Raw genomic sequence first — 26869 nt, 5'->3', positions numbered from 1 at the left:
TTACCTCTTTATAATAGGCTAATATTTACAAAACAAATCTGTCTAACTTCCAATTTTGCCATACAAGGCCACGCCCTACAAAACCCCTTGCTGCATATGAATACAGTTATAAAATCTAAGAAATACAATAAGCAGTCGGGGTTCACTCAGAAACAAATTAATACCACTTTCAGGACGTTTTATACTAAGTAAAAAAAAGTTTGGGCTCCGATAAAGATTTTCGTCAAATCCGCTTGGCACTCTATGTGTTAATAGATACACCAACTTGACTCTAAAGAGCGTCACAAGAGATGTCCAAATATACAATTATATTTTGATCTTGAAGACAAGTTTCACACTTCCTCCCAATATTTTTATCTCATCACTTCAAACAAAATTTCAAGTGTCTACTTATACGGTTGCGCCAAATATTTTGGGAAATTGTGAGGTTAAAATGATTGATATTTGTGAAGAATTTTACATAGTGAAGGTAGCACACAATTTTTTCTTCTAAAGATTAATTTGTTTTTCAGAATTAAAAAGAAATCAGCTCTACTTACCTTGAACATGAGTGGATTGCGATCGATTTCAGCTTCGGCGCTCTCACAAAGTGATTCTGATTCGGAGAGAAATGCGAGAAACTACACACCATCATTAGAAAATATAGTTAGTTATTTGATTTACAATTACAAAGAAAAATATATTAAATTGTAAGAGGCACATACTTGATCCATAGCGCGGTCGAACGACTGAAGACTGTGTACGGCGGCATGAAGTTGCTTGCCACGATTGATGACGCCATTATTTAAATTTGAATATCTGAAAAATATCAAAATTTGTTAGTTCATCTCACAAATGTAGTGAACCTATAGCATTCACTAAAGCTTATTTTGTGCTAAACAAAGATGTGGTAGGATAGAAACTGTTGGTGGAATAACGATTCATCAGCAAAGGTATGAAAATTTTATCGACAGATTTTAATTCTGTAGAATATGTCGCTTCATAAGCGAAAACTTATTTGTTTGTACATCAAGATGATAACACAATAATCTAAATGTGAAACATGCACCATTGCATCATTGCAGAATAAGACTATAAGTACAGGGTTGCCCATACTCGACGTATCCATCTGGCACCCCGTATCTGTTGACAGAGACGTCAGATCGCTTAATGACATACCGCGTTGGAAGCGTCAGTCCAACCAAATTTTTACCATGGAACAGTACACGCCACGCGAGCGCTCCCAAATTGTTGAAATTTACATTCAACAAAAGAAGTAAATTGTGAAAACTCAACGTGCGTATAAAAAATTAAATAATGTGAAAAGTGCGTCTTCTAAGAACACCATTAAACGTTTGTACGAAAGGTTTTCGACTGGTGATGCTCTTTCTAATCCAAAGAGGCCAAATCAAAACCTACCAAGTGATCGGATGAGAATATTGCTCTTGTAAGGGTCAGTGTTGAGACGTCGCCAAGCACATCCCAAAATCGCCGTTCTCAGCAGTTGGGCATTGCTCGGACCATTTTACAGCGAATTATCCCCATATCCCAAAGAGTCATCGAAATGGCTGAAGATGACGAGCAATTTTGGAACAAAATCATCATGTCCGATGAGACTCATTTCTTATTGAATGGGACGGTAAACAAGCAAAATTGCCGTATTTGCGCCACTGAAAATCCTCACGAAATTCAAGAGGTATGAAAAAGTCACTGTTTGGTGCGGCGTTAGTGCGAAAACGATTATTGGGCCGTTTTTCTCGAAAATGAAGATAGTCAAGCTGTTGCCGTCAATCAGGAGCGTTATCGCGATATGATAACCACTTTTGTGGTGCCAATTATTCGTCGAAAGCGTATGAGGCAGTTCTGGTTTCAACAAGACGGCGCTCCACCACACACAGCTCGCACCACAATTGATTTTTTGACGAAATTGTTTCCTCGTCGTTTGATGTCGAAAAATGGCGATTTTGACTGGCCACGGCGTTCGCCCGATTTAAGGCCACCGGACTTCTTCTTGTGGGGATATTTAAGATCAAAGGTTTATATTAATAAGCCAAAGACCATACAAGAGCTCAAGAACAACATCCGCGAGGAAATAGCCGCTATTCCAGGCGAAATGTTAGCTAAAACTATGGAAAATGCTGCAAAACGGGCACAATACGCCGTACAGGCTCAAGGTGGTCATTTGAGAGATATCATATTCAAAAAGTGATGTCAACAAATCTACTTGAACCAAATAAAATGACAACATCAAAAAAAACTGTGTTTGTCTTTGATTTAAAAAAAAGCACATGGGTCCGTCGAATATGGGCAGCCCAGTAGATTTGCGAAATGAGCCAGAACTGTTCAGATCCTAGAAAAAGTGGTTCACAAACAACCTGAAGCGCACTCTGCACAGCTGATGTAAAATTTATTAGCGGCGCCCCATTCCCCGTATTGCACCTTCATATATTGGTTAGTATTCCAGTGAGAAGAGGCCTAGTGAGTGCCGTTTCCTTAGTTCGTCAAGTGGAGATTATAGGTACTTACTTATACCCTCTTTGAACGATTTGTACCACTGGAAAACATGTGCACGCGATAGAGCAGAGTCCCCATAGGCTGTCTGCAACATTTTTAAGGCGTTTGAAGCCGAAATTTTGTTGGAATAACAAAATTTCAAACAAATTCTTTGTTCAACTTGAATTTCCATCGTTAAATTCGAAGAACACACTCGAGCTTGACTTGTTCACGCTAAAATTTGCCATGTAAGCTTATAACAGTCCTACCAAAACACAAAAAATGTATTTTTGCCATATGTCATCCGCGGACCGTTTTATTGATAACGTCTCGTTCATATTTGAGCAGAAGGTATAAAGCAAATAAGTTTCATTAGGCATTTAGCCTAACTTCTCATACAATTTTTGGTGTACGTTCTGAAATTGTTAAGACCTAAATCTTTATGCCGCCTTCAAATTGCAGATGGTTTTTATGAGTTCCTTTTTTTTGGGAGAAAATCACTCAGAAACTTGTCATTGCCTGCTGACCGGCGACCGTTGTTAGAAAAACACTTTGTCTATCGTTTGATTTGTCATGCCTACAGTAGAGGTCGAACACGGAACAATCGAATGACACTGGTGTACAACTCACTCGACTGTAGCGACAGTTTAATCATCCTGTTTTAATAATTACTGGCAAAAACCATCTCTTCAACACAATAATGTACACATTTAAAAATAAATTAACGGCCGCCGTAGCCGAATGGGTTGGTGCGTGACACCCATTTGGAATTCGGAGAACGTAGGTTCGAATTTCCGTACATGAACATCAAATAAAAGAAAGAGTTTTTTCTAATAGCGGTCACTCCTCGGAAGGCAATGGCAAACCTCCGAATGTATTTCTGCCATGAAAAGCTCCTCATAAAAAATATTTGCTCTTCGGAGTCGGCTTAAAACTGTAGGTCCCTACATTTGTGGCACTTCAGAAATAGAAGGAGGAGCTCGGCCAAATACCTAACAGATGTGTACGTGCCAATTATTTATTTATTTATTTATTTATTTATTTATTTCAATAATTCAGAGAATACCAAAGTGCCAGTGTAAATTTCAAATTATTAGTTTGGTTGGCAGTAACAGAAAGAAATCTTAACTTATTAGTTTTTCTTTTAACATGTAGAAATATATTTGACCAACAATAAGCAGTATGAAACAAACCAGTGAAGTTAAAAAATGAATGGCCCGAAGGCATCCTCACACGATTATTAGAAACCAAAAGCACTCACCTTTGATTGATAGCCTCTGTCATCTTTTTGATGCGCGTAGTATCATCCGAAGGATAAACGGCAATCAACTTTTGCGTCAAGGCATTAAAAAGTTCAAATTGTTGTTTATTCTGATGCAGCTCGGCGTGGAAAGACTGTAGAATTATACAAAAATCAAAAAGGAAACAAAAACACACAAAGATTAAAAAAAAAATATCTAATTAATAATTCGAGCAGAAATGCACTACTCGCAGCTGGACACCCACCTTTTGCTCCTTCTGCTGCGCTTCCAGAACATCAGCGGTAGTGGCTACGCTGCCCATACGTTCAGCGCGTGCCTCCATGCGTGCCAGCCATTTTTCCAACTCCAAACGCTTAGTTTCATAACTGCGTACCAACAAAGAAAGAGAAAGTAGCGAGTGAGCAAAATTTTTAAATTAATGTGCATTAGCTTTATTAAAATGTAGCATAAGCTCTACCACAAGTTTACAACTACACTCCATATACTCACCGCTGTGAGTCGCTGAGCATATTTTTCAATTGGGCAGCGCGTTGCAGCACACACTGTGAAGTCTCATCCCAGTGTTCGCGTAAACGGGTAACTAAAGAAAGAACATAACAATAAAAATCAGATTGGTATTTAAAGGAGTGCTTTAGTGTGGAAAAGTTAGCTATGTTAAAAATTATACAGAACTAAAAATAAAGAAAAAATAATATAAAGATTACAACAAAGGTGAGTACAAAAAAAACAGTGTGCGTGATTGAGCTTTCACTTGCAGCAGGAGCGGCAGCAGCTAGTGAAGTAAGTGAAAGCTTTATATAAATAGACAATTTGTGTTATGTGCACTTTTTAAGCAGCTTCAGTGAAAGTATTCACGATAATGAAGTTTCGGGCCATACTTGTGACCTTCACCGATGGTTGGCCCTTCCTGTAGTTTATTTATTTGTGCTGCCCAACGAAATAAAAATTGAACCTGTGGTACCGGAAACCTTTTTGTTATTTTCACAATTAAAAATAATTGACAATCATGCAAACTTTTTTATGTAGCATTAGTGGCATATGTTAGGGAAGTGGTGGCTAGACTTATTATGGTGGCAAGGAGTATCTTTTTCTTCAAAGCTGGGTCAGAAATATGAATGAGATTTGAACTCACGTGTGAAAGTTATCTTAGCTCTTGTACAGCTTTCATTTCCAAACGATTTTATTTTTTAAAACCGTCATAAGTACTTTCAATGTATATTTTTTTATTTTTACTTTCATAACTAACGGTAGAGCAAATTTATATCCAATTAATGGCAATTAGTAGGGGAGAGTTGGCAAAACTTATTGTGGTGAAAAGAAGTATGTTTTTCGATTTTGACTCAAAAACATAGATGTGCTTCTCTATCTACTTATAGAAGTTTTCTAAAGCATTCAGTTTCTAAAGCTTTTATTTTCTGAAACTCTCATTTTCAAAGCTTTTGTTCTCTAAAGCACAAAATGTAAGGCAACTTTTGCTAGGAGGTAGATAAACTTATGTAACTGTAATTCTACTTATGAAAGTTTTTTAAAGTTATGAACCGTTGAGCTTTCATACATTTCAAAGTTTCTAAAGCTTTTGCTTTCCAAAACTTTCATATATGCCAAAGGTACTTTTTTTTTGTTTTTGTTATTTGACAAATGGAAGGGACTTTTTAGTACAGATGGTCACCAGATGGATAATGACAGTTCTCCATTTTATACAAACCTTTTTTTGGCACCTACTTTTTTCTGATATATTTTTATTAGTGAGTTGTATTTGCTTTTTATTATGTGTTGTGGCATTTCTTTGTGATTAGCTAGCAAAATATTAATGAACGACATTTATTTTCTGTTAACTAGTTCATTTTTAATCATTTTTAGTGCTATTTCGGTTAAAAATCCCATAGTTTTTTATTATTTAGTTTTACCTTTCAAACAACAACGCATGTAATCCAAATCGGCAGCGCAATGAGGCGCTAGGGAAAATTGCTTTAAGGCTATGCAATGAATAAAAACATAAATAATGAAAAAGAACTTTTAGTTGAAACATAAAATATTTAGAGGCAAGAATATCACGGATACTTCATGGCTACAGAAAATTTAGTTTTTCAGAAATCTTGTAGATAGTTAGCTCGTTCTATTGGACGGTTAGTATTAGTCGAAAAAAATAAAATAAAAAAACCAACGAGAAGAAACTTCGCTGATATCAAAAGTGAAAATGGGGGTTGTAGTCTGAATTGAATTTGAAAAGGTCCAGCCAAGGAGCACCAGGAGATTTGGTGGCTCCTAAAACACTCAGGCTAAAGAGCCCATTGTATTTAAATATCTGGAAAAGGGGTAGATAGTCAAGGAGGGAAGGAGAAAAGTATCAGAGAAAGAGATAGGAAGGAATAGAGACAGAGATAGAGATAGTTAGTCCTGTGAGAATTTCCCAGATTCTTTGGCAAATCTGTAAATATCCTCCAGTTTCAGAGAACGAATATTACTCCTTCTGATGACATCCGAACCCAATCCTCGTAGCCTTGCTCCAGCAAAGGCAGGACACTCACAGAGAAAGTGCTCAGTGCTATCCGCCTCTTCCAAGCATGTCAGGCATACCGGGTTCTCTATGATTCCAGTGGTGGTCATATGCTGACCCCATGGGTTGTGTCCTGTAATGATGCCGACCATCAACCGAATATCTTTCCTTCTAAGTTTCAAGGGGTTGCAGTCAGTTGCGACTTCGAAATAAGTGTAAGACTAATGCGCTAGCTCAAGATACGCCGTTCACTCTCAGCAGACAGAACAAAGCCGAATGGCTATGCACCATAAATTTTGTACCTACTGAGCAATGCCTGATTGGCTTGCAGGTTACTAAATTGGGTATTCCTGGAGACGACTTTTGCAAAAGTTGTCAAGATGTAGAAGAGGAAGAGCCTGGATGAAGGGTCTCAAGTAGCTGGAGGATACTTTGCATATTTCAATGCCATGAACAAAAGGGAACTGACGTAATTGAGCAAGAGTGGATTTTAGAGGGTATGGGTAATTTGTAATCTAAACCATACGTGCGCACCGCAATCTTAATCTATTTTGATGTGACTCCATTTCTCGTTGCTCAAAGGCAAGATTTGTTTTGTACAAATCTGGCATCCCTGATAGGCAAATTAAAATTCTATTGCAGCAATACTAAATCCTTTCTAGAATCAGCTCCCACATACTCAACATCTATCTCTTCACTTGTCTTCTTAAACCAACTCATCTACACCACTTTTCTTGGGTATAAGCACGTCGAAACAGGTTGCCTGCAGTTAGATTACATCGCCAGGGACAAGTGACCAGTTAGCTGACTTGAGTACAGGTAACGCCTGATTTTTGATAGACTTCACCGCTACTTTTTAGTATTTTCTTTCTTTGAGCGGCGGTTTCTAGATCACAAGCATAGATCTAAGTCTCATCTCTGGTATTAACTTATTTCGTGAGCGCTTCGAAATTCATCTCTTTATGGTTATTGACGCTGCGGTATTTCTGAAAAATAATTGATTGCCTTGACTTCAATGTTCTTGGTCCATTCGAAAATACATTCTTTCAACTTAACTTCTTCTGCCTTGAAGAGGTATCTGAGTCGAAAATTCGTAGTAAGCTTCCCATACCGATAAGGGTCGAAATAATAGATATTTGCATGGATCAAATGTGAATAAGGAAACACTTTCAGATAGCGAACCGTCTATCAGCTTGACGGATTTTCACATCCATGTTGGAAGTTATGTGGCAACCACCCTCAGTTTTTAAGAATTAAAAAGCAAAAACAACAATTCTATGTTGGGTATTTTAGTTTGTCCACTACGGGATCCAGGAAATGGGGTCGATAATGACTAGACTGACTCAGATTCATACTATTTGCGGACAACAGTGCGTACACTTCTCTACTGGGTGGAAGATTAAATTGCGGTCATTGGTCTAATAAATGACTGGGTTTATTTAGAACGAACAGGAATCAGCGGTCGCCATAGCCGAATGGTTGCTGTGTGACTAACATTCGGTATTCGGAGAACGTAGGTTCGAATCTCCGTGCGTGAACATCAAATTATAAAAAACGACGGTCGCCCGTCGGCAGGCAATGGCAAACCTCTGCCATGAAAAAGCTCCCAAATATGTAAATCCCTCCATTTGTGCAGCAACTAGAGGGACCTACAGTATAGGAGGAAGAGCTGGGCGAAACACCCAATAAGGAGTAAGCGCCAATTATATATATATATTAATATATTATATATATATATGTGGCGTATCCACAAAATAATTGTATTCTACACTAGCCTTAATATTTCATATGTTGAATTTATATTAATTTTGCTATGGCAACGCCGTGCTACTGGCATGAGCTATCATTTCATTTCTAATTTCAATGTTCTTCTCTTTTTGAATCGGAGACGTGTCGGTAACTAATTTAAGGTTGTAGATTTATTTTTCTTAACAATAAATCCAAATTGGTGACCTCGAACGGTTTAAAAAAGCTATCGTATAAATTTTTGTCCATTATATTGAATTTTCGCCGCTTACTTGGAATTGCTGCCGCTCGTTTGCAAGTGCGCACATCGAAAATCCACATAACCACACTTCGTGGCAAATTTTTCACACCATATCTCTGAACGACAGCATGGCAATTAGCAATAGCGGTTCGGATGCTGTGCATACCGAAAATTACAACACAGTACCACGAATTCCACTGCCGCAAATGAGTGAAGAGAACATTGGGGCCTACTTTTACACCTTAGAATTCTGGTTTCAAGCCTCGCACATACATTCTGACTCCAGAAAATTCCATATCGTTTTAGCGAACCTTTCGCCGTCTATACTACTTGAGCTTAGATCGATCATCGAGACAGCGCCGTCAACCGAAAAATATCGGTACATTAAGCAGAAGGTAACTGATCATTTCACTGATAGTCAGCAACGGCGCCTGCAGAAGGTGCTCAAAGACATGCCGCTTAGCGACCGTAAACCAAGCGAACTTTTCAGTGAGATGAAGCGCGTTGCTGGCACCACGCTCAACGACAGCCTATTGCACGACTTGGGGGTAACGCGTCTTCCACCATATGTATAAGCAGCTGTAATAGTAGCAAAAGTGCCTCTCGACGAAAAAGCTGAAATTGCTGATTCCATCGTGGAATCCATTGATTGGCAAAACGGTCATGTGGATGTTGTGTCTACACACAACGAAATTTCTAACCTCAAAAGCGAGATCGCAGAACTAACTCGAAACATGCAAAAGTATTAAACCTTGAAGGATCGTCCTCTTCGATCAAGGTCACCTTCTCGAGTAAGGAGCGTACGGCGCGACAACCGACATGCCACTTCGGGACATTCTTGTTGGTATCATCAGACATTTGCCGACAAAGCAACGAAGTGTCGCAAGCCATGTGCGTTTTCCCAAAAACAATCATCTCAATAATGCTGCTCAGCTGCAGCGATTTCAGGTAGCAGGAAACAACCTGAGATCTTTAAAAATTACCGGCTTCGTATCTTTGACTCTTCGTCGAAAATTAATTTTCTTATTGATACTGGCGCTGATGTGTCAGTAATACCGTCACATACGAGGGCAGCTAGAGCCAACTCAACCGGGTTAAAATTATTTGCCGCGAATAGTTCACGTATTAGAGTGTATGGTGAAGTCTTTTTAAAATAAAATTTAAATTTACGCCGCGAATTCGTATGGATTTTTTTGATTGCCGATGTTTCTCATGCTATCATCGGCGCTGATTTTTTAAGTAATTTTGGAATTTTGGTCGACCTCAAGCGGAAATGCTTACGAGATAGTAAAACCGAATTAAAATCTGTATGCGCAATTCATATGACACCTTCGGTGAGTGTAAAAACTGTCAACGCGGAATCAAATTTCACTGACATTCTGCAAGAATTTGTTGATATCACCCGGCCACTACTAATGGGTACAAAGACGAATTCCAATGCAGTTCATCGAATTATAACGCAAGGACAGCCTGTCTTTTCGCGCCCGCGACGACTTTCGCCCGAAAAATTAGCAGCTGCCCGCGCTGAATTCGTGAAAGCTGAAAGCTGACGGATCGTGGAGACCCTGCGGGTATTATCGATCCCTCAATGCGCAAACCGTGCCGGATCGTTACCCACTCCCGTTTCTGCAGGATTTCGCAAATGTCTTGGCAAGTAACACAATTTTTTCGAAAATTGATTTGCAGAAGGCGTTCCATCAAGTAACTGTACATCCCGACGACGTCTGTAAAACGGCCATCACTACGCCCTTCGGGCTATACGAATTCACAAAGATGACTTTCGGTCTACGAAACGCAGCCCAGACTTTTGAACGCATAATAAACGAAGTTTTTCGTGGTCTTGATTTTGTTTTTACGCAAGTACCTCGACGACGTATGTGTTGCATCGAAATCATTCGAAGAACATCAAAAACATCTTCAGCAGGTATTTAAACGATTGCGAGATCATAATTTAACTATCAACGCAGCGAAATCCGAGCTTGGGGTTACGAAACTTGAGTTTTTGGGACACTCTATTACCAAGGATGGCATTCGACCCCTAGAAAATCGCGTAGAAGCCCTTCGTAACTTTAAACGACCCACCGTCCCAAAAGAGTTGAAGCGGTTTCTAGCAATGCTAAACTTCTATCGGAGGTTCCTGCCGCATGCAATGGAAACTCAAAGGTTTCTCTTCGACATGATAGGCGCAAACAAGCGCAACGATTCTACTCCTCTATCCTGGTCCGACGAGGCGTCAAGTAATTTTGAAGCCTGCAAGGAGCAACTGGCGAAGTGTACAATGCTGGCACACCGCGTATCTAATACGGAATTATTATTATGGGTCGACGCCTCAAATTTTGCCGCGGGTGCCGTGCTGAAACAGGTGGTGGATGGTAATATTCAACCGCTGGGTTTTTTCTCGAGGAGATTCACGAAGACTGAGACGCGATACAGCACATACGACCGTGAGCTGACAGCTTCGTACATGTCCCTACGCCATTTTCGCTACATGGTAGAAGGCAGAATGTGACACATCTACACCGACCACAAGCCGTTGGTGTACGCATTTCATCAGCGTCTGGATAAGGCATCCGACCGGCAAGTAAGACAGCTCGACTTCATTTCACAAATAACGACAGATATTCGTCACGTTGAGGGTGAAAATAACGCCGCCGCTAATTTGATGTCGCGAATTAATTCGATCGACTACTCACCAATTGACTATACCCGCCTAGCTGTAGACCAGACCCTGCTGTCAGGTAATAAATAAGTTTTAAAAATTTGGCATCTTTGCGAAGAAAAAGAGTCCATTGAAGGCTTTTAATTTCTTCTATAATTTATATAATGTGATAATTGAAACAAAAATGCGGAAGTTTGTTGGTTTAGTTTACTTTAACCAATTCACGACCCAGTTTTCCCCAATTTTGAGGCGATTATGAAAAATATATCTAAAATTATAAAATAAAAAATAAAAAAATTTAAATTAAAAAAAATAAAACCACATCCCTCCATCCCAGCAGCCTACCCGCAATTCCGCCACTGGCATTTTGCACCATCTGTGTCTCATCGTGCGAAGAACGTCGTCGCATGCGTATCTCCTCGCGCGTCAGTCCACCAGCAGCTTGTGCGGCGGCCGCTGCTGCAGCGGCAGCAGCCGCAGCTCTAGACTGCGCCTGATGTTGCAGCAATGCAGCGGCTGCTGCCGAACCTGGCGTTAAACCTGTATTATGCATCACATTTCCTGGGACATTGCCCAGCAGCTGTTGACGTATTTGTTCACGAAATTCACTGCTCAATGGTATCGGTGGTCCACCCGCACCACCACCGCCACCACCGTGGGCGGCGCTACTGCCGCCACCACCACTAGAAGCGCCTATATTGCCTGAACCATTACCAACGTTGGCAGCAGCAACTGCACCACTTCCCACACCCATCATATTCGATTTGCTAAAGTCCTGCGATGCTTGTACGCGATGACGACTATATTGCAACTCCAATGGCAAATTACGATCCAGTGAACGCATATGATGCTCGATAGTGGAACGCATTGCATTTTGCTCACCGGTTTGGTTGAGCGCCGTGGCAGAACCCTGCAGCTGCTGTGAGCGCAGCTGCTTCAACTCCTCGAATGATTGTCGTGCGGCAGCGGCCACAGCAGCCACAGCTGAGTTCTGAGGCATGACAACAACGTCGCGTGCGACAGTTTCGTCTAGGGAAAGATTACGTTCGTAGGGTGGACCTCGTAAGTTCAGGTTAGTGAGCGGATGACGTACACCAGCGCCGCCAGCCAAACCTGCTTTAAAACTCAAATCGAAATTATTTTGTTGTGCTGCAACAGCAGCAGCAGCAGCAGCCGCTTCCATGGAACGTAAATTCATTTGTTCTTGCATGGCGCGTTCCATATTGCGCAGACCGCTTTCAATTCCGCGTAGTGCATCCTCCGAACCGAAGTCTTCAGTGGGTGATATGCGTCCGATGGTAGAGGCAGATGTGGCCACAGCTGCTGCGGCGGCGGCGGCGGCTGCGGCCTTCTTTGCTTCGCTTGCACGTGTTGGAGCCGGTGATGGTACCGCCGACTTAGGCAGCACATCAATACTACCCGATAGCAACAGTGGTGAATCGAAGGGATTTGAGCCGCGTTTCAAAACCTCGTTTGGCTTTTCTGGTGGCAAGTGCGGGCGATCTTGGAACTTTATGGCGGAGAGCGGTGAATTCTGCGCGCTATTTTGTGCGGAGCTCTGCGCCGAGACAGGTTTCTTAGGCAACGGCGGCGGTTGTCGGCCCGGTGGCGGTAACGGAAAACCATCTGGCAAGCTCTTAAGGCTGTGTCGCTTTGGCGGTATCTCCGGCGGCGGCGCACGATCGGCTGCGCGTGCCGGTATAGCAGGAACTGGTTTATTGTGCTGCGGTGGCAGTGGTGGCGGCACAGCGCCCAATGGCTTCGGTGGCAAATGCATAGCGGGTGTGCCTTTATCTTCTTGTGAGGCCTGTTTTCGCAGTATTTGTTGAGCGCGGATGGCAGCCTGAGCGGCAAGCTCGGAAGTGAGACGTGGTATTTCAGGCGCCAATTTTGGGCCCTCATTGTCCGCAGCATTGACAGGCGGTGGCGGTGGTTTGGCAGTCATTGTAGTCGGAGTTGAGATGTTCGACTACTGATTGTGTAATGTGCTTCTAGAAGTTTGTTGACTTAACGTAGAGTTCTAGTTGATTTATAGTTTTTGTTTTTCACGAACCTCTAAGACATTGTGCGCTTTCGTTGCGTATGACTTGGAATTAGAAAGACTTGTGTTTTAAATTAATTTATATTCGCTTGCTTTTCAATTATTATTTTTTCAATCACCTCACTTAAAAAGTGCAGCTGTGCGTGTGTTTGATATTTCAGTTTAGCATATTGTTGCCTACATTTAGGGGGCAAAACACAATATTTGATTTGGTGTTCCTTTTTTTAGTTAAACCGGTATTTTATTTGGTTTTTATGATTTCTTTCGTTTTCTGTTTGTTTATTGTTGTATTCATTTTTGTTGTTGCCTTCGTAGTAGCCACAGTGGCAGGCTTGCGCAAGTATATGCAACTATTTACGGCAAACAAAAACGACAATAACTAGAAAATAAATAAACACTAACGTAAAACCGGCGATAATGAAACAACAACAACAGCAACAATGAACACAAACTAACAATGGGAAGGCAATAGTAAAGTGTCGCGTGCTTGTTACGGTCGAGGCGCGGTAACGTCAGAAGCACTCACTTTCTCACTTTGCGCTCTTGTTTCCATTTACTCACTCTCACACTTACCATAGCGCTCTCTCTCTCTCTCTCTCTTCCACTCTGCCCACCCCACTCATGCTACAACGGAATTTTCTTGCTCTCGCAAAACTCTCGCCTTCCAGGACGTACAACACTGCTGCTACTCCTTACCACAGTTCATGCACATATTCACCACTCACACGCGCACTCTCACAGCCGGCTTTTACAAATGTATTTTTTTAGTTTACTTTTCAGCTTGTAGTGTAGTGTATACAAATGTTGTGGAGATTAAGGCCTGTCACAAAGTGTTCATTAGCAGAGCAAAACCCAAATTGGAATTTTCACACTAATCACTTGTCATGCGTTTCTTTCCTCCCTACCCGCTTGCACAAATCCACCACTCAGGTGCTTTATAGTTACCGCTAACGAAATACACTCAGTTAAAGGTACACTAAAATATCTGCACACAGGCTTACACAATACATATACAATACATATACGAGTACTACTGTTTCCGGTACATCAAATTTCTCATGATTTCCCTCCCTTCAAACCCTTGCACTTCGAGCATTGCCCCCGAGGTGTGAGCTTTACTTTGAAATTTGCAAAAACGCATGTTGCGGCATTTTGTTGCACATGTAGGTACCCTTGCCACAAGCAAAAGCCAGTCACTATGCAACAGCTATAGCTGGAAAGGACTGGTGAGGAGGCGCGTGTGTTTGGCGCATCCGCCCACCTGCAACCAGCAATGTATTTAGAAAGGCTCTTGCAACAACCGGCCTTTGCGCCACAGCTACGCCTAAAAGTATGCTAGCTAACCTGCCTTCGTATACCCACGCATAGCAAAGTTTGTTTGCGGCCTATGTATGTACTTTATGTGCTTATGTGTATGTGTATATGCTCGCGCGTAGCATATCGACCTTTGCTTGCAGGTGCAATAACAACAAACACTAAAACAAAAAAACAAATCTGCAGCATTTTGTATTCGACGGACTCTGCTGGCATTCTTCGTGCTATTGCAACTCCACCGGCTGCAGCGACGCCTAACCACTTAAATTGTTGTTTTAAAACTTTTATAACACCAACAATGCTGAATGTGGTTTTTATTTCGCCTTTTTACTTCCAGTTTCTATGCAATTAACTGCACTGTTGCTTTATGTTTACCACTTTATGTGGTATTTCACAAAAATAATGCTACCGCGTCATGAGGTAGGCAGCAATTCTATGCACAAAGTCTCCTCTTAGCTTTGGTTACAAATGCGCATGAATGTGTGCGCATGTAGCCGAGTATTAGTGCAGTTGCAGCAATTGTGTGAGTTTGCCAAAGCTTTCAACTTTCGAAGCGGGCGTGTGCGCCTGTGTGTGTGTCCAGAAGTAGGCAATAATAGGCAGTTTTCAGCGGACAAGGCCAATGTGAAGTGTTGACCAATCGAAAGCGAGCACGAAGTTCAACAATGACGTGATTTTCGTGAGAAATAGGAAAAGTTTTAAAAGCTTCAATGGAGGCTAATTAACGTTGTAATGCTCAAATGCCATTATTGTGCATTGTGAGATAAACATTTTTCCTGATTTCCTTTTTTATTTTTTCAACACAAGTACTCTGAATAATTGCTTAAAACCTTCTTCAACAAACGCTATTAAATAATGAAATAAACTTTCAGTGAAACATAGATGCTGAGTACTTTTGCTTACACTACTGAGTAGCTTAAAATGTCTATAATTTGGGAACGAGTAAACTGTTTAAAAATTATACCATCAGATTTAGTGGTTCACATTTGCTACAGCATCCAAATCATCACTACTTCAACGACCTCAAACGCCCAGTCGTTTTGAATACCTCGTAGAGTTTCTGCATAGAAAAAGTTATACTGAGAAGACTATTATGCCCAAGCGAGGGAAAATAATATCAGCTACATCAAATTTTGCTAATATTAGGGCCCAGTGTTGGATTAAACTAAATCTAAGTCTTAGAGCTAATGGGTCTTATACTTCAGAGTTAATGGATCTTTTTGTATGAGTGAAAATTTGCCTGGGTGAGTACGAGAGTCCATTTTATATTTAGCACCTTTGCGACGTTATTCGATATTTTTACCGAAAAGTTTAGTATTTTTTGTATTAATTTACAGATAATGTTTTCATTTACGAGCTTTATTTGTTCTTTTTTCGTTGAGTTCAAAAATTCATTTCTCCTAAAAGATCAAAAAAAAAAAAAAAATGTTTCTGCGATGATTTATTACGACAACGTGGATTATCGAAACAGAAGTGCATTTATCAACCTACTTTGACTTTGGCCACTGTGAAACGCTGGTAAAACGAGTTCTAACATGACTTGTGATCCTTGCAGAATGAATTTCGTGAAGGTCGTCCAAAAACTTTTGTTCCGCCAGAAACAAGCGATGCTATGCTATGGTAAATTGATGACGCGATGATGTCATTCGGCAAACCGCGAGATGGAGGCTCTTCGGGAATTAGTGTGATCGGCATACATTCAATTTTGCATGGACAATTGCTCGATAAGATTTGTTCTCGATGGATACCGCATAATTTGGCAATTGCTCAAAAGGGAGTTCGTATCGATTTGTGTTAAAAAATTTGGAAGAAATTCAGGCGCAGTGGTTCAAAGCACATCTATGACATCGTAACAGGTGACGAACCTTAGATCTATGCATATGAGCAGGGAAAAACAGCAGACGATAGTATGGGTGTTCCAAGATGAGCTTAACTTAATCCAACTAAAGTTGTTGTTAAAGTTGGAAGAAGCACCTCAAACTAAATGGTCGCCAGTTTTGTTTTTTTTTTTTGTTTTTTTGAAAATTTGGTCATGCCGTAATTCTGAGTGTTATACAACCATTTTTTTACAAAAGATTTTCGGAGAATCCAACCGCCGACGACGAATGCGAGCTCTCACGTATCAACTCAATCAAAGAAGTTTTTGAGCAATCAAAAGACAGAATTAATGTGTCATTCGTATTACAGGCCCATTGTGGCAATTAAAGATTCATTTTTATTCCCGAACATCAAAAAATGAAACGCGAGGTGAACATTTTTCAACGCCTCAAGAAGCAGTTGAAGCCTTTAGGCAGCTCGTTTTGGAGGCATCCGCTTCCGAGAGCCAAAAGTGTTTTAATTGGTTCAAGCGAATGCAGTGTATTTAATGGTTAATGGTTAATGGTAGTAAAGGGTTAAGGTATGGCCCTTTAGCACTGCGACCATATTGATCTACTGTGCACCCTATGCTGTCTATTGACTCTTAAGTATGCTCATGAATTGTACCAGCTCCTTCTGAGGGAGTGATTGAAGGTCTTCATCTGTAAGCAGGAACTTGTTTAAAAACCTTTTTCTTCTATGCGTCAACCCCGGACATTCGATGATGAGATGTTCTATAGACTCCTCATCTTCGCTGCAAAATCTGCAGGTGCTGGTGTTAGTTATGCCTAATTTATGTAGGTGTTTGTTGCAGGTGAAGTGACCCGTGAGGGCACCTGTGAGAGTGCGAATGCTGTTTTTGTTTAACGTGAGGGCCATGTTAGCTATTTTAGCGTTGAAACTTAGGAACTTTTTGGAGTGTCTAAGACCCTCTACGTTGTTCCAATGCTGAGTTAATAGAGTTTTGGCCCAGAATTTTGCAGTGTATTTAGTTCCAAGGAGAATATTTTGAAAAACAATAAAACCCTTCTCATTTTTATTTTATTGTTTTCATTCTTGGGCCCAAAATATACAAGGCGACCTTCGTATCTCTCATCTGGAGTAGCTATGGTGGATCAAAATGGAGCATCAAAAGGGTACTAGTGAAATGTGCGCAACAAATTACCAAGTTTTAACTATTATTTTGTTTTCAATTTTTTATTTTTTATTCTTACAAAGGTATAGTGAATACTACAACAAACACTTGCTCAAAGCACCACATTTCTAATATACACAGTTCCCAAAAATTTTTAAATTAAAAAAAAAAAATTTAAAATAAAAGTTGTGTACTTTTTAATCAGAATCTTTAAAAGACGTCAAGGTACGCAATTTTATATAACATTAAATTTTAGTTTCAAACAGAGCATACGTTTAAAGTCGCTCAAAAATCCAGGTAGTGTCTTATAGTAGAGGAAATTCGCAAGCCCGTCAGAACAAAAAATTATCACAAATCAACGATTTCCACTTAAAACTTAACCTTTGTTGTACAAATATTGAGTGGGCTATAAAACTGCATACCGAGGATTTTTATAAAAATTACTACTAAAAAGTTGGAAATACAAAAAAAAAATTAAATTTGTCTAACAAACCTTGTATTTGGACTACAGTACCCTAGCGAGAAGAAGGATTAGATATTTCAGCCGAAAGAAAGGCACCTATGCCCAGCTCAACCCAGCTCTATCTTAGGTTTATTGAGGCGGCTGGATGAGGCGCTATGATGAGAAGAGCGCACAACAGAGCGTGGGGTCGAGGTGGAAACCTCATTTTCATTTATTCAACTGATTCGGTGTAGCAGAGTAAGAGATAGAGGATAGAGGATTTGTGAGTTGTTGCCTTTCTATTATAAGTTAATTTATTAGAACTTTTAGCACCTGTGACTTATGATCACACATCAAATGCGGCAATTTATCTAGCTTAGGCGACTTTGTAAAATGTATTGATTTTCGGGGGAAATATAATAATGCAAAGAACATACTTATAATTTGGAACCAAAAAAGGATTTCTATATGAGAGGTCTTTCAAAAGACGCGTCTAGATGTTGTTCTAAAATAAAACGGGTTAAAATGTAAATTCTCTTTATTAAATTATATGGGATAAATGACATAATTTAAGGGAGGAGCCTGGTTTATAAGGTCAAAAAAATCAATTTTTTTTTTTCGTTTTAAGCGATTCCTAATATATTTCAGAATATTCACACAAAGTTACAGAGCCTAATTCTTAATATTTCCGTAGATACAAAGCCAAAGGTAGGCGAGCGTTAGGTAGTTACGCTGTGACCGGACAGCTATGGTACAAACTTTATCTTCTTTTCTCGACTTTTCATTTTTATGATTTCTTTGAATTGGCAAACATGAATGAAAAAAAACGAATGAACCTTTTGAAATGAATCATAGCTTGTTCCCTTCAGTATTAAATTCTGTTCTATTTGAACTAACAAAATATATAAAAAAAAATTTTCAAGATTTTTATGCCAAGTTGAAGTGATTTTTTTTTTTATAGAAAGGCATTTTTTCTTTAAAACCTCCAAAAAGTTGAAATTTTGGAATTTCTCTCAGTTTTCTTAGTTTATTTAAATTAAAAAAACATGATAATTAGAAATCCATTTGAATTTTTTGCTTTAGATAATAATTACGAGCTGTATCTTGTACGCCAGTTGGAAACTCCAACGTTGCAGCGCTCTACAAATTTCTATGTTAAACATTTTTTCAAATTATTTTAACCAGTACACAAATTTTTTATACTTTCTAAATGTTCATTAAAGGATAAAAAAAAACTTTGCAGTACTAAACTAATTGTTTCCTTAAAAAAAATATCGCAAAGAGATGCAATTTTTAGACCTCATAAACCAGGCTCCCCCCTTAAGACGTCTGCAGCTAAAATCCGTCCGCCAGTCGAAACTTAAGTGCCTAATTCTTGAGAATGTCCATATATCGATTTTGGAGATTGTTCAGCAACACTTTGCGCTATAGCAGCAATATTCTCAACAGAATGCCCAGTTTTTGGTTTGACAGTCAGTCCTTTTTCTATCCTCAACGTAACCAATTCCTTAAAATTTCTTCACCAACCTTTGAATTCTGGACTCATTCGGATGATTATTCCCACCAAGCAAATTACGAATCTTGCGATATGGTTTCATAATAAGTTTCAGAATTGTACATCTGTCTAGACGACAAATTTCAAAGATGACATAAAAAAAGGTACCGAGTAGGAATTATTCATTACTGACATCTAGGCGTTACTTTTGAAAGACCCGTTACTATGTATTATTACTTTCTCTCTTACTAAAGGGTTTTTCTATTGGCGCGGGTCGATTTTGGCGCCCTGTGACAGCCATTTTGTTTTGGTGACATCTGTCAAATATTTTGTTTATTATTCAGTTGTTTATGCCAAATCATCATGGCAAGTTATACGATTGAACAGCACGTTCAAATGATAAAACTTTATTATCAAAATGAGTGTTCATTAACGCAAACGTTGCGCGCATTGCGCCCATTTTTCGGTAGACGTGGTGGCCCTTCCAATTTCTTATGGCCCATATTGCACCATATGGACCTAGACGTCATGCGGTTCCAGCAGGACGGCGCTACGTGCCACACAGCGAACGCCATTTTATTCCATTTCAACATCTACCCGCCCTAATTGAAAAACCCTTTACATACTACTGCTCCATTTTTATAAATTGTTGTGAAAGTTTTTAATGTTGAAACGCAAAATATTTTTTTTTTTTTTTTTTTATATAAATTTTGTAATGGAAAGTATAAATAAATATAAGAACCTGTATTACTGAATAAAATCCAACTCTGCAGCTTTTATTTCAGAAGTCGGTAGGGAGGTTCAGATATCTGCTAGGCCAATAAAATAAATATTTGAAGAAACCATTCCCGTAACTAGTTTTTGAGGTTTGCCACGTCACGGGCGAAAGAAATAATAAGTACTACTTGCTTAACCCTTTCGCGCCTACTGGGACAATATGTCCCAGCCTCGTACAAAGTTATTTATTAGTTTTGTTATTCAATAAAACTTCCATCTTAACTGTCCCAATAAAAGTTCTTGGTTTCATTTATAAAAAAAATCCCAAAAAAATTCGTAATTTTAATATACGTGGCACCACTGATCCAGTTAACAAGCACGTGTTGAGAAATTTTGACGATATGGCAAGACAAACGATGTCAAAAACATATGTTCCGCGATCGTCATTGCGTTAGCATCGAATCAGTAAATAGTGCACTTAGAATTCACCCTACATTGCATTTAACACATTCTTAGAATATCAGTAAAGGTGAGTAGCATATAATTTTGTGTGTCTTGGGATCTATTGTCCCAGTTTGCATTTTACATGGGACTTATTTGTACCAATATGGTTTTTCCCAGATGTCGAAGAAAAAGTACACTGTGGAAGGGGTTGCAGATATTTTATATGAAAGCTTTGAAGAGGAAGATTTTAGCCCATCTGAGAGTAGCTACAAACCATCGTCAAACTCTGGGAACAGCAAAGCAGATGGAGATAATACTTATGAAGGTGAGAGTGATGCTTTCTATTCCGAATCAGACGAAGAATATGTTGCCGAAGACATAAAGTTCCAAATCGAGTGTGGATGAGGAAGAAGAATTATGCGAGAATGAGGTGAGTGAAGCACCTGCCATTGCTACCTGGACTAACATCATAGAAGATGAATGTTTCGAACCCAAATTTCGAATGCCATTAGAAAGAGATTCTCAAGCTCTGGTAGATATTTCCAGAGTGTCTACCGAGTTCCGTGTATTTAGGGAATTTTTTCCAAAAAGTTTGTGTATTTTTATTGCACAGTGCACAAATCAGCGACAAAAAAAACTTAATAAAGGGAAGAAAACTAATAGAGTATTAACCGATGACCATGAAATAATGGTGTTTTTAGGCGTGGCTATGATTATGCACTACAACCATTTGCCATCATTACATGATTATTGGAGCAAACACGCATCAATGGGAAACGAAATGATAAAGCAAAGTATTTCTCGCGATCGGTTCACTCTACTTTCTTCGAAACTATATTTAAATGATTGTGACAAACCTGATAATGCTCCAAAAGATTACTATATTTCTGAAGTTGCTTCATGTATGAAAGAAAAATTCATGCGAATACGAAGTGATAGTCCTTTTCAATCAATCGATGAATGTATGGCAAAATTCAAAGGTAGGTCCAGTCTAAAGCCGTACATGCCCATGAAACCAATCAAACGAGGTGTTAAAATTTGGTTGCGATGTGTTGCAAAAACAGGATATACATACGATTTGAATGTATATACTGGTAAAGATGTCACCACTAATCTTTCTGGAACTCTTGGAGAAAGAGTGGTTTTGAAATTAGCAGGTACTACCCGTGACAATGATGTGGTTGTTGCATTCGATCGATTTTTCACATCAATAACATTGATGAAATCCATTCCATTTCCTGCTATTGGTACATATGTATATGAGAAATCGAAAAGAAACACCGGAGTTCGGTTCGCGACTAGAACGTGGGCAAAGCCAGTTCCAAATAAACTGCGATGGTCTACTAGCTACTCGTTGGATGCACTCGAAAGAAGTACTTGTTGGCTCCAACTGTCACAAGCCGAGCATAGGAGTAGTAGATAGGAAGCAAAGGGACGGTAAGAAGAAAAAAGTTACCTGCCCCTTAGCTATTGTGGACTATAATCGTTTGATGGGGGGCGTAGCTGATCAGAAAGCAGCGGTATACGATATCAACCGGAAATCCCAAAAGTGGTGGAAAAAGGTTTTTTTCAAGATTCTGATGCTTTCAACTGTTAATGCTTGGATTGTGCATAACGACCTGAACCGTAAGAAATCACTGATACAGTTCATAGTCCCATTAGCAGAGTCCCTTATTGCGGAAAGAACCAAGCACAAGGAGTTAAAAACTCGGCGAACTGGTGGAAGACCACCTAAACGCCCACGTACCGAGCTCTTGAATATAGGTGATCATTTACCATTAAAAGGTAGTTATCGACGTCGTTGCGTACGATGCACTTCCCTGCAAAAAGAAACGAGAACAAATTACGTTTTCTCTAGATGCAACAATGCACTTTGTTTCAAATGTTTTGCCCCGTACCATAAGTAAATACTTTTTCTGTAATAAAACACAAAAATACTAAATTTATCAAATAAATTTTTTAAAACTAAATTGGACGGTTTATTAAATTGTCCCAATATAAATCCTTATTGGGACAATATGTCCCAGGATAATGCAAGGAATTAAGGACTTTTTTAAGTATGCAGAACATATTCTTTCTATTATATTTTTCGTCTTCTTTGAGTATGCGTACAAGAAGTATTCCGGTAGCGAAAATAAAACTCCGGCACGAAGGGGTTAAACACCACACCTTTAAACAGATTAGAGTTTTATTACTTTTCTTGTGGATGTTATTTAATATTTTACTTCTGACGCTCATTAGAAATTAACTAAGCAAGAACAATTCACCTCTTCGACCCCTTTCTTTTTTATACTTTATTACTTTGGCTTACGCATGTAAAATAATGCTGGGCGTTACTGGGGGTCTATCACCCTCTCTGATGCATTGGTGCTACACAGCAGTAGTTAGGCCGATATTGCTGTATGGAACCTTAGTATGGTGCACTGCGACAAGAAAACTGACATACTTAATGCCACTGGAAAGGATTCAACGACTCGCTGCTCTGTGCATAACAGGAGCGATGAAAACCAGTCAACGGCGGTGCTTGAAATGATACTCAGCATGCCACCTATTGACCTCATGGAGGGAAACCTGGCAGCGAAATCCGCGAGGAGGCTAATGGCTGCGGTGGTATTCACCTGCAGATCCTTCGGTCACAGCTCAATAGGAAAGTGGAGCTCAGGTGGCACGGACTACATGACTCCGTACTTTAATTGGGAGAGACGGTTTCGTACTACAATTGAAGAGGAGGGATGGCACAAAGGCATGAAGCCTGGCCATAGAACTTTTCACATCTATACAGACGGCTCGAAAACTCCAGACGGAGTGGGAACGGGTATTTACTGCTCAAACCTGGGAATAAGGCAGCCTATCAAGCTGCCAGACCACAGCAGTATTTTCCAAGCGGAAGTTTTTGCTGTGGGGAAAGCCCCAACAATTATCAAGTATTAAGTCCAAAATTGTTCGACGGAGCGGGGAGGCCATAGAAAGGCTAGCCGGAAACAGTAGGCTGCATATCTACTGGGTGCCTGGTCATAAAGGCATTATGGGCAACGAAATAGTAGATGAGATAGCAAAAAGTGCTGTTAGACTACCTTTTGAGCAAGAGAATGACATACCAAAACCGTTAAACACAATATACAACGAAATGGACGACCACATGAAAAGGCAAGTGGCAGCTAGGTGGACTTACCTGAGCACATGCAAAACAGCAAAAGTCATGTGTAGAACTAACGACAAAAAACTGACTCAATTCGTACTTACGCTCTCGCGAAAGGACTGCAGAACTATCATAGGTATGCTAACAGGTCACAATCTATTGGCTGCACAAGATAGGGATTGCTAACACGGACAAATGCAGAAAATGTAGAGGGGATGTTGAGGAAACTTTAGAACACCTTCTGTGCGTTTGTTCGGCATTATTAAAAACGCGACTAAGATGCCTGGGAGCCCCACTGTTTGAGGGTCTGGAAGACGTCTCAAAAGCGGCTCTACCAGCTCTACTTAGATTCGCCAAAAGCACTGACATCCTACAAGATGTCTACTTTAGGTATTCATAAAGGGTCGGTCACCATCTGGTATCGCTAAGGACCAAAAGGTCTATGCGTGGCTTATTGCCAACCAGGCTAACCCAACCTAACCTTTGGCTTTTAGAATCGCTATCTATCATCCCAGTACTTCCAATATTGCATGTTGTCTAAAAGTATACCGCACATTGCAACTTGTAAATGCTCCATCATATACAACGCAGTGAACTACTTTATGGTTGATGTCAAGAACGCAAACAAACGCAAATAGATACTCAAACAAGAAACAAATGCTGCTACAATAGCCAAAAACAGTATTACACACACACACACACATATATACACAAACACGTGTGCACCAACTATCGAACACATACTGCAAGGCATACAAATGTTAAGGTTTTCAATTTGCGCTAGTAACTAAGTGAGTAGTGAAAGCAAACAGCAAAAGCAATGGCATGTTATCTACATAGTTTGCAAAGACGAATACAAGGTTGCGACGCCCAAAACTATTCAGTGCTATTCATTTTTTCTTTGCGTTTTGGGTTCGCCGCTGTTGCTTGTACTGTTTAAAACCAGTAACTAAGTAAGTGTATGAAAAGACGAAGGTCTTTGGCTGCGCCCGTTGTTACTGCTATCTATTCTCCTTGCTGTTGTTGTTGCTCATTCCATTATTGCTGCTTTTGTATGCGATTTTCTTATTTTCTCGTATTGTTTTGTTGCCTTCGGGGCTGTCAATAGCTGCACTCGCGCTACACTTTTTATCCTTCACTTAATTTTCGTGATTTTTCACGGTCTTTAACCACTTTTTCTCACACACACAAGTACAGAAGTGCATACCAAGAAACAACTATAAAGTACGAAAAAATACACTTCACTCTGATACAGCGAGTGCCTTGATGTATGCACCTTTCTTTGTGAATATGCTGGTGCGAGTGCGTGTGTATGTCTGACGCCTAAACATAGGCTTTACTCACTTCACTTGAATTCTTTTTCTCACATTTTTTCGTTTTTGTTTTTGACACACTTTTCAACAGCAGCTTTGTCACACTGCACTCAATCGCTTCACTACATTCATTTACTTATTTAATGCTAGTTGAATTTAATTGCTTTTTAAGCTGCTCAACACCGCAACCAGCCCACTACGCCCACACTTTCGCGTGCTCACTATGTAAACTAATTTACTGGTAAGTAAGTATGTATGTAGTGCACTTTATGCTTCACTGGTTTATTGCCTGCCTGCCTGCCTATCCGTCTGTCTTCGGGCGAAATTCAGCCGGCGGTAATATATCGCTATGCAGCGTGCATCTTATGGCAAGAGGCGGTGAGGGCGGTTGGCGGAGACGCACAATATTGGCTGCAGCAGCATTTTGCTTATGCTGCCACCCTGCTGGTATTGATTAACGGTACACCATTGTAGACACATTCAAACCACACACATATTCGTACACGTATCACACAGCACACACACACACGCACAGCGTTAAGTATAAACAACTCTAGGACACACAACTGGGCTGAGGTTTTGCTCGCTCGACTAGCTTGCATTTCACTGCCTACTTAGGCTTTTTCTCACATTTCTTTATCCTTCTTTATTTCTTTCACTGTGTATTTTCTCTCCATTTCTATCGCGGCGGGTGTTGTACTCGTATGTTGTACCCAAGGATTTTCCTTAGATTTACTTGTTTGCAGCTTTATTACCGAAATCTCACTTCGATTGTTTGCACACTCCTCTTTGGCTTACTTTTTTTCTAACTTTGTATTCACAATCTAAGTGCATATACTTAATTTAATTTCATATTCCTGATTGTTTACCGCTTTAAGAAGTAACTGTATTTTAGTTTTATCGCGTGAGGATGCCTATGAAAATCACAACCGTTTGTACGCAGTTAAAAATCACGAATGCTTGTCTGCAGCCAAATTCAACATGAAAATCCTCCTAAAACTTACTATCACAGCTAAGGCGCTATGTTGCATGGTTCACCTGCCCTTGACTCCGTCCCATCATTCACTCACTCAAGGTGGGGTTTTGCTCAGCGGCGCTCACGAGCAAACTGAATATGAGAGCGATAAGTTGGTGGTGGTTCTGATTTAGACGAAAGCACTCGCAGTTGAGGTGAAAACGAGTATGTCTCAGATGATACCAGACTTAATTTCAACTATTGTTAAGAACTGTTTCAGATGTACTTAATGTAGCTTTTGTTCCAATTTCGATTCAAAGTAATTGGGTTGTAATTCTAATTGTAAATTTATTTTTGTTTGTAATTGTAATCGTAATATTATTTGTAGTTGTAGTTAGAAATTAAATTGTAATTGTAATCGTAATTTTATTTGTTATTGTAATTGAAAATGAAATTGTAATTGAAATTGCAATCGAGATTCAAATTACAATTACAACAGTAATTGTAATTTAAACAAATATAACTGGAATTGTTATTGTATTAAGATTTGCTACTGTAATTGTATCCGGTGTAAGTCTAAGAGTAATTCTAATTGTTATGGTAGTTGTAATTATAATTCCAATTGTAATTGTAATTAAGATTCGCTCCTGTAATTGTATCCGGTGTAAGTCTAAGTGTAATTCTAATTGTAATGGTAGTTGTAATTATAATTCCAATTGTAATTGTAATTAAGATTCGCTCCTGTAATTGTATCCGGTGTAAGTCTAAGTGTAATTCTAATTGTAATGGTAGTTGTAATTATAATTCCAATTGTAATTGTAATTATGATTCGCTACTGTAATTATATCCGGTGTAAGTCTAAGTGTAATTCTAATTGTAATGGTAGTTGTAATTATAATTCCAATTGTAATTGTAATTAAGATTCGCTCCTGTAATTGTATCCGGTGTAAGTCTAAGTGTAATTCTAATTGTAATGGTAGTTGTAATTATAATTCCAATTGTAATTGTAATTAAGATTCGCTCCTGTAATTGTATCCGGTGTAAGTCTAAGTGTAATTCTAATTGTAATGGTAGTTGTAATTATAATTCCAATTGTAATTGTAATTAAGATTCGCTACTGTAATTGTATCCGGTGTAAGT

General features: G+C 39.5%; 1 protein-coding gene across 1 annotated transcript in view; it reads right to left on the bottom strand.

The window, feature by feature from the left end:
- Window positions 1-456: 456 nt before the first annotated feature.
- Window positions 457-26869, bottom strand: part of LOC128866256 (dystrophin, isoforms A/C/F/G/H-like) — a 245990-nt gene continuing 219577 nt past the window's right edge. The window contains exons 16-22 of the mRNA XM_054106881.1: window positions 5642-5710; window positions 4224-4314; window positions 3979-4099; window positions 3734-3867; window positions 705-798; window positions 540-620; window positions 457-489 (exon numbers count right to left, since the gene is read on the bottom strand). Of these exons, the coding sequence (XP_053962856.1) occupies window positions 457-489; window positions 540-620; window positions 705-798; window positions 3734-3867; window positions 3979-4099; window positions 4224-4314; window positions 5642-5710 (623 nt within the window). The remainder of the gene's footprint in view (window positions 490-539; window positions 621-704; window positions 799-3733; window positions 3868-3978; window positions 4100-4223; window positions 4315-5641; window positions 5711-26869) is intronic.

Source organism: Anastrepha ludens, chromosome 2 (genome assembly GCF_028408465.1).
Source record: "Anastrepha ludens isolate Willacy chromosome 2, idAnaLude1.1, whole genome shotgun sequence".
Taxonomy (NCBI): Eukaryota; Metazoa; Arthropoda; class Insecta; order Diptera; family Tephritidae; genus Anastrepha; species Anastrepha ludens.
The sequence above is the reverse complement of the archived record's forward strand: the minus strand, read 5'-3'. Positions and strand labels throughout refer to the sequence as shown.